This window comes from Papio anubis, chromosome X, assembly GCF_008728515.1.
Source record: "Papio anubis isolate 15944 chromosome X, Panubis1.0, whole genome shotgun sequence".
Lineage (NCBI taxonomy): Eukaryota > Metazoa > Chordata > Mammalia > Primates > Cercopithecidae > Papio > Papio anubis.
Window position 1 is genome coordinate 130,018,408 of NC_044996.1, and position 14,220 is coordinate 130,032,627.

The 14,220-nt window shown below is 40.0% G+C and overlaps 2 protein-coding genes across 7 annotated transcripts in view; one reads left to right on the forward strand and one right to left on the reverse strand.

Moving 5' to 3' along the window:
* Positions 1-5,199, forward strand: part of ACE2 (angiotensin I converting enzyme 2) — a 54,763-nt gene extending 49,564 nt beyond the window's left edge. For both annotated transcript variants that reach the window (XM_021933040.1, XM_021933041.2), the window contains 2 exons: positions 1,986-2,180; positions 4,218-5,199. In XM_021933040.1, coding sequence (XP_021788732.1) covers positions 1,986-2,180; positions 4,218-4,326 — 304 coding nt within the window. In that variant the 3' untranslated portion in view covers positions 4,327-5,199. The remainder of the gene's footprint in view (positions 1-1,985; positions 2,181-4,217) is intronic.
* A 3,705-nt stretch (positions 5,200-8,904) lies between these two features.
* Positions 8,905-14,220, reverse strand: part of BMX (BMX non-receptor tyrosine kinase) — a 58,062-nt gene continuing 52,746 nt past the window's right edge. For 3 of the 5 annotated variants that reach the window (XM_021932409.2, XM_021932410.2, XM_017954095.3), the window contains 2 exons: positions 13,557-13,714; positions 8,905-9,359 (listed from right to left, as the gene is read on the reverse strand). In XM_021932409.2, coding sequence (XP_021788101.1) covers positions 9,285-9,359; positions 13,557-13,714 — 233 coding nt within the window. In that variant the 3' untranslated portion in view covers positions 8,905-9,284. The remainder of the gene's footprint in view (positions 9,360-13,556; positions 13,715-14,220) is intronic. The other 2 variants (XM_031660515.1, XM_021932408.2) reach the window with 2 other exon arrangements.

Genomic DNA, 14,220 nt, shown 5'->3' on the forward strand with positions numbered 1-14,220 from the left:
TGTGCCAAGCATTGTTCTGAGTCATTTACATGTGTTACTTCATGCTACAAACTCCATGTAATTCCAGAAGGATCCCACAGCAAGGGAATAATCTTGATTTGAGTTCCCCTAGATGTAGGCCCTTACAAAAGGAAAGGAAAACTGTAGATTACATGTTATCAAGCAAGTTACCACTACGGGCAGCTAGAGCTCAGTCCTGCTGGGAAATCTGGACAGACTGTGTAGAATGTGTACCTGAATTGTCCCATCAGAGGGCTGAGGAAGCTGGGGTATTTATTTACCACCTCCCATCAGTTATTGGCTGAGAACTGCTTCCAGGTGGCATTAATTCCCCAGCATTTCCGCCCTGCAGGCAGGGCAGATCTTGTGGTCTGAGAATGCTCTCTGGTAAAGGGGAGCAGGTGCTGGTTAAAGAAAGTCTGGCTAGAACTCATGGAAAATAGTAAGTGCAGAAGGGACATGGACAGGTATTGCCATCATTTGCTCTAGGGACTTTGATGTAGGATTCATTTAACTGCCCAAAGCCTGAAACAAGTTAGGCAAGTACAGCATTCCTTACATATTGCTTGACCTCTACGCTAGGTGAGGGACTTGCAATGAATGTTTAGAAGCACATTTGTTTGTCCAATTTGCCTCAATTGTTTCCCGCAACAGACAGCAGGAGTGAAAAATGGATCAACCTTGCAGATGGTTTCCTGTCATTATAAAAAGGCATAATATACCTCCTGCTTCTGGGCAACTCACTAGGTGGCCCTCTCGAGCTGCATCAGAGTCCTGTTTAATTTTGGAAGCAGATCTAAGACCTGCTGGGCAGGGTGTGCCTAGAAAATCTGGCTTGGTTGGAATGTATGACCCAACTGTGCCCAGAGACTCACTTACTGCCTCCAGAAGACTTGTGTCTGTCTTAGGGAAAACTTCTAGCTGAGATCTTTATGAAGAAGTTCAGCCTTCCTGGATACTCAGCTGCAAGCTACAGGGGACCTCAAACTCTCTGTTTCCAGGATGACTCTTTTCAGATCTTTTCTGGCTGAGGTTGCCAGGGGTTACCTGACTAATTTTGCGTTGCTGTCTCTCCCTCTCTGGTGGACTCTGACCTCCTGACCTGGGCTATACCCAAGGGTAGGAAGATGAGATGCCAGACACTTTGGTCTTTGATCCCCAGAATGTTCTCCATATCACTGTTTTGTTTGTTTGTTTGTTTTTCTTTAAACAATCTTTATCCTTTTGCCTCCATAAAAGTCAGCCATTTCCCATCCCAGTGCTGAAGAAACTGGCAAAGGTCCCTTTCTTATGTGCCTCCCCAGTGCTACCTCCAAATGCCAATACCTTTTATTTGGAAAATATTACTATAGAGATTTGGTCATAGGACCTGATTCATTTGTATAATAGAAGAAGTATATCCAATTATCCGTTTCCATTCTTTGATATAAAGTCATCGTAGATGTATTCTGACAGAAGGGAAATTCTTGCCAAATATGCTAACTTTGCCCTTAAACACAGCAGTCACAAATGAATAAATGCCAACCATTTATACATTTCCACACTTGCAACTCAGTTTTCCAATGGAGCTGTTGATGAACCTGATCTAGGTTGCAAGGCATGAAAGATGCATAATTGTCAAAGACTTATATATTTAATTAGACCTTATTTACTTTGCTACTGTTATGATTTTAGGTGTATATTCCTTTTTTTTTTTTTTTTTTTTTTTTTTTGAGACGGAGTCTTGCTCTGTCGCCCAGGCTAGAGTGCACTGGCGCAATCTCGGCTCACTGCAACCTCTGCCTCCTGGGTTCAAGCGATTCTCCTACCTCAGCCTCCCAAGTAGCTGGGACTACAGGCACGTGCCACCACACCTGGCTAGGTGTATATTCTTATGATAAGTTCTATTAAATCCTTTCAGGAACAATGATATAAAGAGTAAATAACTACACGCAATTTTATTTTGTCTAAGTGTCCCCTTTGCTATGTTTTGCTTTTGCAAATAGGATCTCCAGGAGCCGTATCAATGATGCTTTCCGTCTGAATGACAACAGCCTGGAGTTTCTGGGGATAGAGCCAACACTTGCACCTCCTTACCAGTCCCCCGTTACCACATGGCTAATTGTTTTTGGAGTTGTGATGGGAGTGATAGTGGCTGGCATTGTCGTCCTGATCTTCACTGGGATCAGAGATCGAAAGAAGTAAGTGGACTTTCCTAGACTTAACTATCTGAAAATAGAAAGATTTACAGAACAGTAACTGGAAAATTTTCAGTAAGTAGTAGATTGTATAGGCCAATTACTCAGTTGGACAATTTTGCACCTAAATACTCTGATGCATTCCCTAGAAATTTACTAGATGTCATCAGCAGTTCACCTTCCTAGTAAGCCCACACAGTAAGTATCTGGCCTGGGATTTATTAGCATGCCCTAGTAAACTCCATCCCAGCCACAGTGTCATTTCCCTCCTACAAAGAGGCACTGCAAACTCAGCAGGTGTGGTTGGGCTCAGGGAATGGTTCTCACTGCTCTCACTGCTGAATCCTTTTCAGTCTAAAAGTGGGGACTAGATTGTTGGAGACTGGATTGCTGATGGGTTTGAACCGTGAAATTGTTCAAGAATGGGCTGTGAGATTTCTTTCAAACTGCTACTCTTTTTTTTTTTTAATTTTTAATTTTTAATTTTTTTTTTTTTTTTTTTGAGACAGGATCTTTTGCTCTGTCACCCAGGCTGGAGTGCAGTGGTGCAGTCATAGTTCACTGCAGCCTCGATCTCCCAGGCTCAAGTGATTGTCCCACCTCAGCTTCCTGAGTAGCTGGGACTACCGGGGTGCGCCACCACACCCAGCTAATTTTTGTATTTTTTGTGGAGACAAGGTTTTGTCATGTTGCCCAAGCTGTTCTTGAACTCCTGAGTTCAAGCAATCCACCTGCCTCGCCCTCCAGTGCTGGGGTTACAGGCGTGAGCCACCGTGCCCTGCCCAAACTGCTACTCTTTACTCACCTTTATTTCTCATGGGGTAGCTCAGACTCCATATCATTCTCTCAGTTCATGGTTAGGCATGCTCTAATTTGTTCCTGAACTGAATATCAAAGCTCATTGAGGATTTAAATTACTAGAGACCTGATTTCTAGTCTTGCTTTGCTACTAGATGTTTTTCTTCTGTCCTTAAGAAATTGACTCTTGCTGGGCTTATGAAATGAAGGTTAATATTTTATAGCACCTAACAAAACTCTATGCACACCTCAGGTTGTTTAAACATATTCTTGATTGAATCTCTATATGTGCTAGTCTATTTTGCTCAATTTTCTTCACTATAGAGATTTTTCGGTTACCCACAATAGCTTCATCTAAAAAATTAGGCATAGAATGTGTAATACATTCATGTAGTTAAAATTAAAAAATACAAAGGTGAACATGAAGAGTCTTCCTTATCACCTTTTGCCTCCAAGTTCTCTTCCCAAAGCCAAACAAAATTATCAGTTCCTTGGAGACACACACACACACACACACACACACACACACACACACACACACATATATAGAGTTATATATATATAGTCTTTTTTTCTTTTTTCTCGGACATATATATATGTATCTGCTTTTTAGTATACAAATATATACTTTTTTAGTGTATATTGTGTGTATGTGCATATGTATATCTTATTTTTTAGTATACAAATGTTAGCAGGCTATAAATAATGTTCTGCATATTTTGTTTTCCACTTAATGGTTTTTGAAAATTTTTGTTTATATAGGAGTGATCCACCACACCCAGCCCACTTAAGGTGTTTTAGAGATCATCACACATTCGTTGCACAAAAACCTCCTTTTTTCTGGCAGTATAATTTCCCACTTCACGAATGGATTGTAATTTTGTTAAACAGTCATCTATTGATGAACTTTTATGTTGTTTCCAAATATTTGTGTTTACTTAAAAAAGAGTTGTGATGGCTTCATATAGGTAATTTCCTGTGTGTGCCAATATACCCGTAAGGTGAATCCTAGCAGCGGGAAAGCTGCGGCAAAGCACACGTGCAATTGCTGATTTTGATAAATATTGCCACATTGCCCTCAATAGCGGCGGTACCAATGTATACTCACATCAACAGTTTATGAGATTTCCTGTTCCTCCCACCCAGCCTCCTTAACACAGAGTGCCCTCAAACTTTTTGATCTTCATCAATCCGATTGATTTTAACATAAGTATATTAAGGCAACCTTGCTCTATTTAACAGGAAAAATCAAGCAAGAAGTGAAGAAAATCCTTATGCCTCCATCGATATTAGCAAAGGAGAAAATAATCCAGGATTCCAAAACACTGATGATGTTCAGACCTCCTTTTAGAAAAATCTATGTTTTTCCTCTTGAGGTGATTTTGTTGTAGGTAAATGTTAATTTCATGGTATAGAACATATGAGATGATAAAGATATCATTAAATGTCAAAACTATGAATCTGTTCAGAAAAAAATTGTCCAAAGACAACATGGTCAAGGAGAGAGCATCTTCATTGACATTGCTTTCAGTATTTATTTCTGTCTCTGGATTTGACTTCTATTCTGTTTCCTAATAAGGATTTTGTATTAGAGTGTATTAGGGAAAGTGTGTATTTGGTCTCACAGGCTGTTCAGGGATAATCTAAATGTAAATGTCTGTTGAATTTCTGAAGTTGAAAACAAGCATATATCATGGGAGCAAGTATTGGACCTTGTATGGAATATGGATGGATCACTTGTAAGGACAGTGCCTGGGAACTGGTACAGCTGCAAGGATTGAGAATGGCATGCACTAGTTCACTTTCATTTAATCCATTGTCAAGGATGACATGCTTTCTTCACATTAACTTAATCCAAGTACTATGGTGATTTGCCTACAGTGATGTTTGGAATAGATCACGCTTTCTTCAAGGTGACAGGTCTAAAGAGAGAAGAATCCAGGGAACAGGTAGAGGACATTGCTTTTTCACTTCCAAGCTGCTTGATCAACATCTCCCTGACAACACAAAACTAGCGCCAGGGGCCTCTGTGAACTCCCAGAGCATGCCTGATAGAAACTCATTTCCACTGTTCTCTAACTGTGGAGTGAATGGAAATTCCAACTGTATGTTCACCCTTTGAAGTGGGTATCCAGTCTCTTAAATCTTTTGTATTTGCCCACAGTGTTTGAGTAGTGCTGAGCACAAAGCAGACACTCAATAAATGCTAGATTTGCACACTCCTTATGCTTACTTATGTGCTGGGGCTTCTTTACATTTTGTCTGCTTTTCACTTCTATGAACAAAGTTATCATCTGAGTGTCTGGGGCTCCTGACCTCCCAAATGTCTCGTGATATATTGCAAATTCTCAGATCGCTTTATAGTACAAAGCAATTGTAAAATTAATCCCAAAAAAGTTGTGTACAGAGTGTATACACCACCAGGTTGGGAACCAAACCTGATGCTGCTTTTATATTTCTCACAGTCACTATCCCAGTGTGAGCACAGAATTTCTTAGATACCTGAAGATTGATTAAAACTAGATTAAGTAGATTAACATATCCAAACTCTACCCATTAACTCATTCTGTGTGGTGACCAGCATAGTGTTAGAATGACTTTGTACTTCATAAATTCTCTGTGGTAATGGTGGATCAATTAGCCAAGTCAGGGGAAGATGACTTTCATAATCTATAAAATAGCCTCAAAATAAGGATCATTTGAGGCTCTTTGATGTCTTAATTATCTGATACCCAGGTAGCAGAGATAGAGTTCTTTGTTATTTTGTGAGATACAATCAACATTTCACATCGCCATCTGTATCATCCTGCCATTCATTGGGCCCACAGCATAATTTACTCCTTGGCAAAGCAACCATTTCATAGACAGTTTCTTTCTTTTGTCTTGCCTATGTCCCATCTTCTCTAATATATCATGAAAATCTTCTTTCAAGCTACTGCTATCTAAACATCCTTTGTAGTTGCCACATGGTCTTTATGAAGTTCTCAGTCCTTGTCTTGCTTCAACACAGTGCAAGAATAATTTCTGCAGGAACCACTTTCATCATCTAACACCTTCAAAAGAGCCTCCTCAGACATGGCAAAGGACCCATGTGCATGTCACATAGTGTCCAACTGTAACACAGAAAGAAAAACCTGCTTATTTCCTTAACTTAATTTTGCGGTTTTCTCTAGAACAGTCCTCACTGTGCCCACCAGGTAAAGCTTGTGGTCCTTTTCCTGTGTAGGAGCATCCTCTGAAAGGATGGAGACTCTACAAAGAGGGACCGGTGCCTGGGCCTAGGATGGAAGTTGGCAAACAATGACCCAGGGGCCAAATCCTGCCCACCACCTTTTTTGTGTTGTTCTGTTTTGTTCTGTTTTGAGACGGAGTCTCACTCTGTCACCCAGGCTGGAGTGCAGTGGCACAATCTCGGCTCACTGCAACCTCTGCCTCCCCGGTTCAAGTGATTCTCCTGCCTTAGCCTCCCGAGTAGCTGGGACTACAGGTGTGTGCCACCACACCCAGCTAATTTTTTGTAGTTTTTAGTAGAGATGGGGTTTCACCATTTGGCCAGGCTGGTCTCGAACTCCTGACCAAGGTGATCTGCCTGACTCGGCCTCCCAAAGTGCTGAGATTACAGGCGTGAGTCATTGCACCCGGCCACCCCACCACCTGTTTTTGTCTGGTCTGTGAACTAAGAGTGATTTTTACATTTTTAAGTGGTTGAAAAAAATTAAGATTTCATGATAAATGAAAATGATATGAAATTCAAATTTCAGTGTCCATAAATAAAGTTTTATTGGAACCCAGCGACACCCATTCATTTTCATATTGTCTAGAGCTCCTTTCATGCTACGGAGCAGAACTGAGTAGTTGAAGTAGAGACGGCATGGCCCACAAAGCCCTTTACAAACAAACTTTGCCAAACCCTGGGCTATAAGGAAGCAAGGATTAAATGAAACTGCAAATGCAAAAGGGCCATTGTGGAGCTCACAGACCAGAGAAACATAGTGATCAGGCCAGAAAGGGCAGATGCTAGCTTCCTCTTCTCTGGTGTCTCTCAATGAACTATTCTTCCTCATTTGAGACCCTCCTCCCTCCACATTTAGGTAAAGATGGGGCCGTAGGTCCAATCTCTCTTCCTCATAAACCCACTCCCAAGATAGAATAAAAACTGAGAAACTCAACTTGCTAAATCTACTGTGTTGGAATCTTAATGAACTCAAGTAGATGTGAGGTGAGTTTTGCCAGACCCTCTTGACTTTGTGTTTGACTTCTGGCGGGTCAGAAAATGCTCAGGAAGACTGGGGAGCATCTGTTGGATTTTACCTAGCAAGTGACTTATTGGAACTTGCTCTGCAGCCTGCCCTTTGGGAATGTTTCTTACCACATAGTCTTCCTTTTTCTTCACTGCCAAAAGAGCGTAGGCAGACTCTTGGTTTAAGATAACAATAATAAATTCTGGATATCACCACTAAACACAGTTATACAGCATTAAAAAAATCATTATGCATGTTTGCAATACTATGAATAGTGTTCTTTTACTTGGCTCCTCCTAGCATCACTGGACTTGTTTTCTGATAAACCTCTAGTGGTACCTTAAATTGTTGCCTGACTTGATTTTTGCAGCTAGGCTTCTAAGCAGGGCTTTGGCCTCTTTTCATAGTAAACAATTCTGTATTGTTTGAATTTTTGCCACAAGCGTGTATTTTGTTATAAAGAGGATTATTTTTAAAAGGTAAATATACAAAAATAAGAAGAAGAGAGGAAAAAAATCTTCAAGAGGGAGACCAGAAAGACCCAGCTTGTGCATGAGCTCATCCTCTGAGTGGGGAAACAGTCTGTGGTGCAGGAAAGGCTGGCACCCCCATCGGACTGTGGGTCCATTGAGACAGAGGGTTTGGGTCACCTGGTCTTTCCTAAAGAACCTAGCATACAGTCAACACTACAAAAAAAAAAAAAAAAAACTACAAAAATAAAATATACAAATGCCCTAGTGATTATTTTGAGTTACATTTCATTATAAATTGAGATTTGTGTGCCTCTGTAAAAAATAGAAGACTTAACGAGTGTCAATTCTCTGTTGAAATGAAGGAATTATTAATGAAATGTCAAGAAACAAATAAGCAAGAGGGAGCATTGAAACTAGCTGGTGGCTGAAGGACAGAGTGGGATGAGAGAGGATATAAATGTCTCTGAGAGATTATTGACTGATCTCTGGAAAATAGCAGCAGGGTATAATTGGGGTGTCTCTTCATTGTAATGGTGCCCTCTACAGAATCGGTCTCTCCCTTCTTGACGTTATAGAAAAGACAAGGGAATACTCGGAAAGAGGTTAAAACCAGTGAGTTCAGTAGCAGGCCGTGACGAAGGGCATCCCCAGGTGCAGTTTTAAAGCTGAAATACTGTTTAGTAATAGGCATGAGAAGCTAAAATAGTACTTCTGTATTTTTATGTTAAGATAGCAGACTGATAACTTCAGTTTTCAAACTAGCCAGAAGCCCCAGATCCCCAAACTCAAGGATTTAAAATGATTAGAAAGCAACAATGTAATTAATTCTAGAAATCATACCTTAGCATCTTAAAAAATTTGCTTTATGTGCAACATATTTAATATATTATTTGCTATTATTTAACTTTAGTTTTATACATGACGTTAAGAGTCATTGTACTAATCTGGATATTAGGAGAGAATTGTGCCATTTGGATTGAATAATGGACCACCTAATGATACCCCACCATGTAATGTGGTCCCCTAGGGCAGTTCAGAACAACTGCTTCAGTAACATCTGGGAGTTTGCTAAAAATACAAATTCACAGGCTGCACTCAGACCTCCTCCGCCAGGTTTTATGGAGGTAGTTTCTAGGAATCTTTTCATAAACTCTGCATTTGATTATCATCATGCCTACTGAAGTTTGAAAACATTGAAATATGAAGACAAATGTCCACATTTCTGTACTTGGTAGTATATTTAATTGTTGTGACAGTGACAATATAAAGAAAAGAATGACTATCCAATAAGTAATTTTTCAATTCTGCCCAGTCTTTACACATGAACGCAGTCTCTATATTGCAATCTGAAAATGTGCTTCTGCTATAGGCTGGAAAGTGTTATATCAGGAGCAGCATAAACAAAATTACTGATTTGATCTAAATTTCAAGGAAATCTTTTGTTTCCTGCCTTGTTCATTTCTAAATAATATACAATACAGAGAACACTATTAAAAACTAGCTAAATTACATTATGCCTTGCTACTTTCCTTAAAATGAATGAAAATGCTGGCCAACATCTATATTCATTCTTATCAGCACTCCTAGTTTCTTCTTCAAGGCTTGTCTTTTTCCCGAAGTGGTTCAATGGAAGACAGGAGTTGCTGAAATGTGGGACGCTTTTCTGGAAGCTAAACAAAAACAACAAAAAAACCAGTGTTTTAGATGATGAAAGTTATGATCAAAGATAAAATATATAAAATATTTACACCTAAGTCCTAAAGCTAGCAACTTTTAAAATGTGGAAACACAATAGACATTTCAATTGAGGTCAGAAATAAGGCAAGGACGCTCACTGTAATAACCACTCTTAACGTTATGTTGAAGGTGTTAACCAATGCAAAACAATTAGAGCCCCGATAATTGGAAAAGAAAAAGTCTCTTTATTTGCAAGCATTTTAGTGTATACCTGGAAAATCTGAGAGTATCAATGTGAGAATCAACTTAAAGAATAAAGGAATTCACTAGGACAGCAGGATATAAAATTAAGATACAAAATCAATAGCCTTCACATATACCTACAGTAACCACTTAGAAGTTATCATGGAAGAGAAAACCCCATTTATAAAAACAACACCACCAAAATAAAACACTAAAAAGTCTCCCCCTCTAAAATGAGGACGACTTTAAAACACTGATGAAAAATGCAAATGTAGACTTGACTATATAAAAAAGCATCCCTGGCCAGGCACAGTGGCTCATGCCTGTAATCCCAGCACTTTGGGATGCTGAGGTGGGCGGATCACTTGAGGCCAGGAGTTCGAGACCATCCTGACCAACATGGTGAAACCCTGTCTCTACTAAAAATACAAATATTAGCCAGCTGTGGTTGTGCACAACTGTAGACCAAGCTACTTGAGAGGCTGGGACATGAAAATCACTTAAGCCTGGAAGGTGGAGGTTGCAGTAAGCCTAGATCATACCACTGCACTCCAGCCTGAGTGATAGAGCAAGACTCCGTCTAAAAAAAAACCAAACAAACAAACAAACAAACAAAAACAAAAATAAAAACTTCCTTTGTCCTAGACTAGGACAAGTCAGTATCATAAAGATGTCAAATTTTCCAACTTAAAATACAAACTAAATACAATCTCCTCAAAAATATGAATGAGTTTGTTGCAAGCTAAACAAATTGATTCTTTATAGAATTAAAAAATATGTAAAAATGGCGAAGAAATTATAAAGTAAGGTGAGCAATGAGGGCTGCTAGCCTACCTAGTATTCAGACATATTATAAAGTCTTTACAGAATCAGAGCAGCGTGGTGCTAGCATATGAACAAAGAGACCAGAGAACAGAAGAGGAAGTCTCCAAATAGATTCAAGTACATATGGAAATTTAGTATAATATTAGGGTGGCATTTCACCACCATTAAGGTGGTATCTCATTCCTGGTGATAAGATGGTCTTTTAATAAATAGGGCTGACAACAACAGAATAGTCACATAAGATTACATATTTGGAGCCATATTTGATACCATATACCATAACAAACACAAACTATATCGGAAACATAAATGGAAAAGAATGCAATCATAAAAGTACTAGAGGAAAATCCGGGTAAAAGTCATTATAATTTGGGCATGAGAAAGCCTATCTATGACAATTTCCAGAAGCAATAAAAACAAATATTGATATATTCAGCTATATTAAGAAAAACTTCTGCATGGTCAAAAAAAAAGAAAACAAAAACAAACAAACAAAAACAAAACCCACCCACCCTCAATCAAATAAAGCTGATAACTTAAAGTATTACTCTCCCTAATTTGTAAAGAGATCTTTAAAACCTGATAGAAAAAAAAGAAAAAAGACATGGTCTACTAGAAAGTTCCTATTAATCACAACACTTACATCTTCCCCTCAGGACAGTCTTCAGATAACCACAGGGGAAAGAACATTATTCAAAGGTGTGGTAGAAACCTCAGTTAACAGGCAGAAGATGAAACCTTAAGAGCATAGAATACATCTACAAATTGGGGAAGAGGGTGACCCTGGCTGGCTCTTTATAAAGGACCACAGTTTCTCCCTATGGACCAATACTCTCTACAAAATCAACTGTGCCTTAATTATTATTTATTTTAAATTACATTTTTATAGAGCTAGGTAGTACCTGATGCAGAAAAGCAATCACATAAGGAAGCATTTATTTGAAGTTTAACATGAAATCATACAAATAAAATGTATATAAACAAATCCACATTGAGTCATAACACAGATAGCAAAGGACAAAGTAAAAACAAAGAAAACTAATTGGCAGCTACATACAGTTGGACACAACTGTGTCTTGTACACTAGAAAGTCTTTTACAAAGTAATCATCTTAGATCAACAGAAGACCAATCTTCAATGTCGTCCTGCAAGATGGCTTACTTTAACATCTCATCCTATTTTCTCCAATGTTCTCCTTTAGTATGGCTGGTAATTGTTTTGGTGATTGCCACCCCCTCGAGATGCCTTGCCATAAGTGCTCTGTTGGCCACTGTAGTCTGCATATCCCTGTCCATATCCATGGTTCCCATAGTCAACATTTGGGGAAGAAAAAGGTGGGGAAATCTTATATACTGTTCCAAATGCCATAGGGTGGGAAATTACAGAGTGCTCATATTCCAGGTGATAATTTAAGGCTAAGCAAAAAATATTGTTATGTGATGCAATCAGCAACTCTTCCAAAGTGGGACTCTAGGCTCCAGTACAAGAGATTAGAAACTATTTAAGTTGTGTGTGACAATTTATTCTTAGCACCAAGCATACTGCCTGGTGCATAGGTGCTTTGTAAATACATATATACACACACACACAATATTAATAACAGACAAACAGAACTGTGTACCGGGCACTGTCCTAAGGACTTTACAAAGTTAATTCATTCAATCCACACAAAAATCCTATGAGGTAAGTATTACATTACAGGTAAGTATTACAGTACAGTGAAGCATAGAGATAATAGGAGGTTTGTACAAGGTCATATAACTAGTAAGTGATCAAGACAGGATTCAACCCAGGTATTCTGATGCCAGAACCCATAGGCTTAATCATTACACCAATTTGCCTTTTACTAGTGAATGAATGAATGCAGCATTAGGCCCTTTGTCATTGAGGAAGTACCATATAATGATTATGAACATGGGCTCTTAGATTAATGTTCTCAAAAGCCTCCTTTTATCATGTTACTGCTCAAAAGTCTTCAGTGGCTCCTCAATGCCTATAACAACCAAAACTCGCACTCGTCTCCTTGTTATTCACCTTGTAGAACCTGAACCAGACCTACTCTTCCAAACTTATCTCCAGCCCTTCCAACGATAGCACCAACCTATCATGCCATGCTCGTTCCTGCCGCCACACCTTTGCTTGTGCTGTTCTCACCTGGACACTCTTTTACAATGTCTCCACTCACATACTTAGGACATTTCGTAGAGATTTCCTGCTTCAGCTCAGGTACCAATGCATTCAAGAAGCTGCTTTATCTCAGGAAGCTGGTTTCTCTTTCCTCTGAGCTCTTCTTGTGTTAGATTGGTGCAAAAGTAATCACGTTTTTTGCCATTGAAAGTTATGGCAAAATCCTTGTCTTTCTAATTCTGGCACATAATTATAAACTGCTAGGTGTTTTCGGTCCCATTGTTTTGTGTGTGTGTGTGTGTGTGTGTGTGTGTGTGTGTGTGTGTATAAAGACTTTGAGTTCAGTAAGGGCACATATGGAGCCTCATACTTCCTTAACAACCTCCGTTAGTTCTATGAAGTTAGTGGATGCTTTGCAAATTCATCCCCTGAAACTTCAGCTCCATGTTATCCCCATAAGATACCCTTATCTTCTACCTGAATGGAATGCTTTTATTCAGTGTTTGGGAGGCAGGGGAGAGAAGACGGAATAGTGTCCATTATGTGTTCTCTACGTGTGGTTAGATGTTTTCTGCTACTCATTTTCTACTTGAGGAGCTCCATAGTGTTGCAGTTAAGAACAGGGACCCTGGCACTAGCCAGCCTACCTCTTACTAGCTATGTGACCTTGGGCAAGTCACTTAACCTTTCTGAGTCTTTGTTTACTCTTCTGTTAGTTTTAGCAATGATAATACTTACCTCAGTGTGTTTCCTGATGCATAAGTAAGTTAATATTTATAGTGTTCTTAGAACACTGCTGGATATAAGTTGTTCAGTACATTGTTTGGCACCTGCATGTTTTAGATTACAAACATTTTAGGGCAGGGGCTGAGAGCCATTTTCTCCTGCTCTGTGCCAGGTGCTTTCCCTCAAAAAAGCTTCATCCCAGTGGTGATGCGGTAATCACCCTGGATGTGCTTGAGACCCCTTCCAGCCCACCCAGAGGATACACTTGCCTCGTGCCAGCAGCTGTACATGATCTGGTAGATGGTGTCCGATGCCAGGTGGGGCCGGTAGAGCCTGTGGCCCTGGGAGACCTTCAGAACCACCTGGGAGTTGTCATACAAGTCATAGGGCTGCTTCCCCAGGCTGAACACCTCCCACATCAGGATCCCTGCACCGCACCAAGAGGTGGCCCAGATAAAAAAGGAAGAGAGCTGTCATCAGAAGGTACAGGGTTTGTGGAGTGAGTTTCACACAACAGGTCAGGAAGGCTATGGGTCAGAGCGAGGGATCCCTGGGAAATGAGTCCCAGCGAAATGAGCAGAGCTTGGAAGGTGAGCCCGTGCCATCGCTTCTGGAGCCTGGGGTTTCTTCCCCATGTTCCCTGATACCTGTACATCTGTGCTTGCTGGAAAATGGGTGAATGGCAAGGGCAGCCACAGAGGAACCGCTTAGGGCCAAGACATAATTCTTGAGCTACTCCTGGGAAGTGGCTGAGATTTCATTCAGCCTCACACAGCCTCACTGCAGCTACCTGTGTAGTGAGCCCCTGCTCCAACCCTTATGAATGAGTGGTTGATGTCCTCACCCTTCTGTCTCTCTGCTTTGGCAGCTGCGTGCAACAATTTCATTGCACAATCAGATTACCTTTCAGTGGAAATTTCAAGAGAAAGTCAT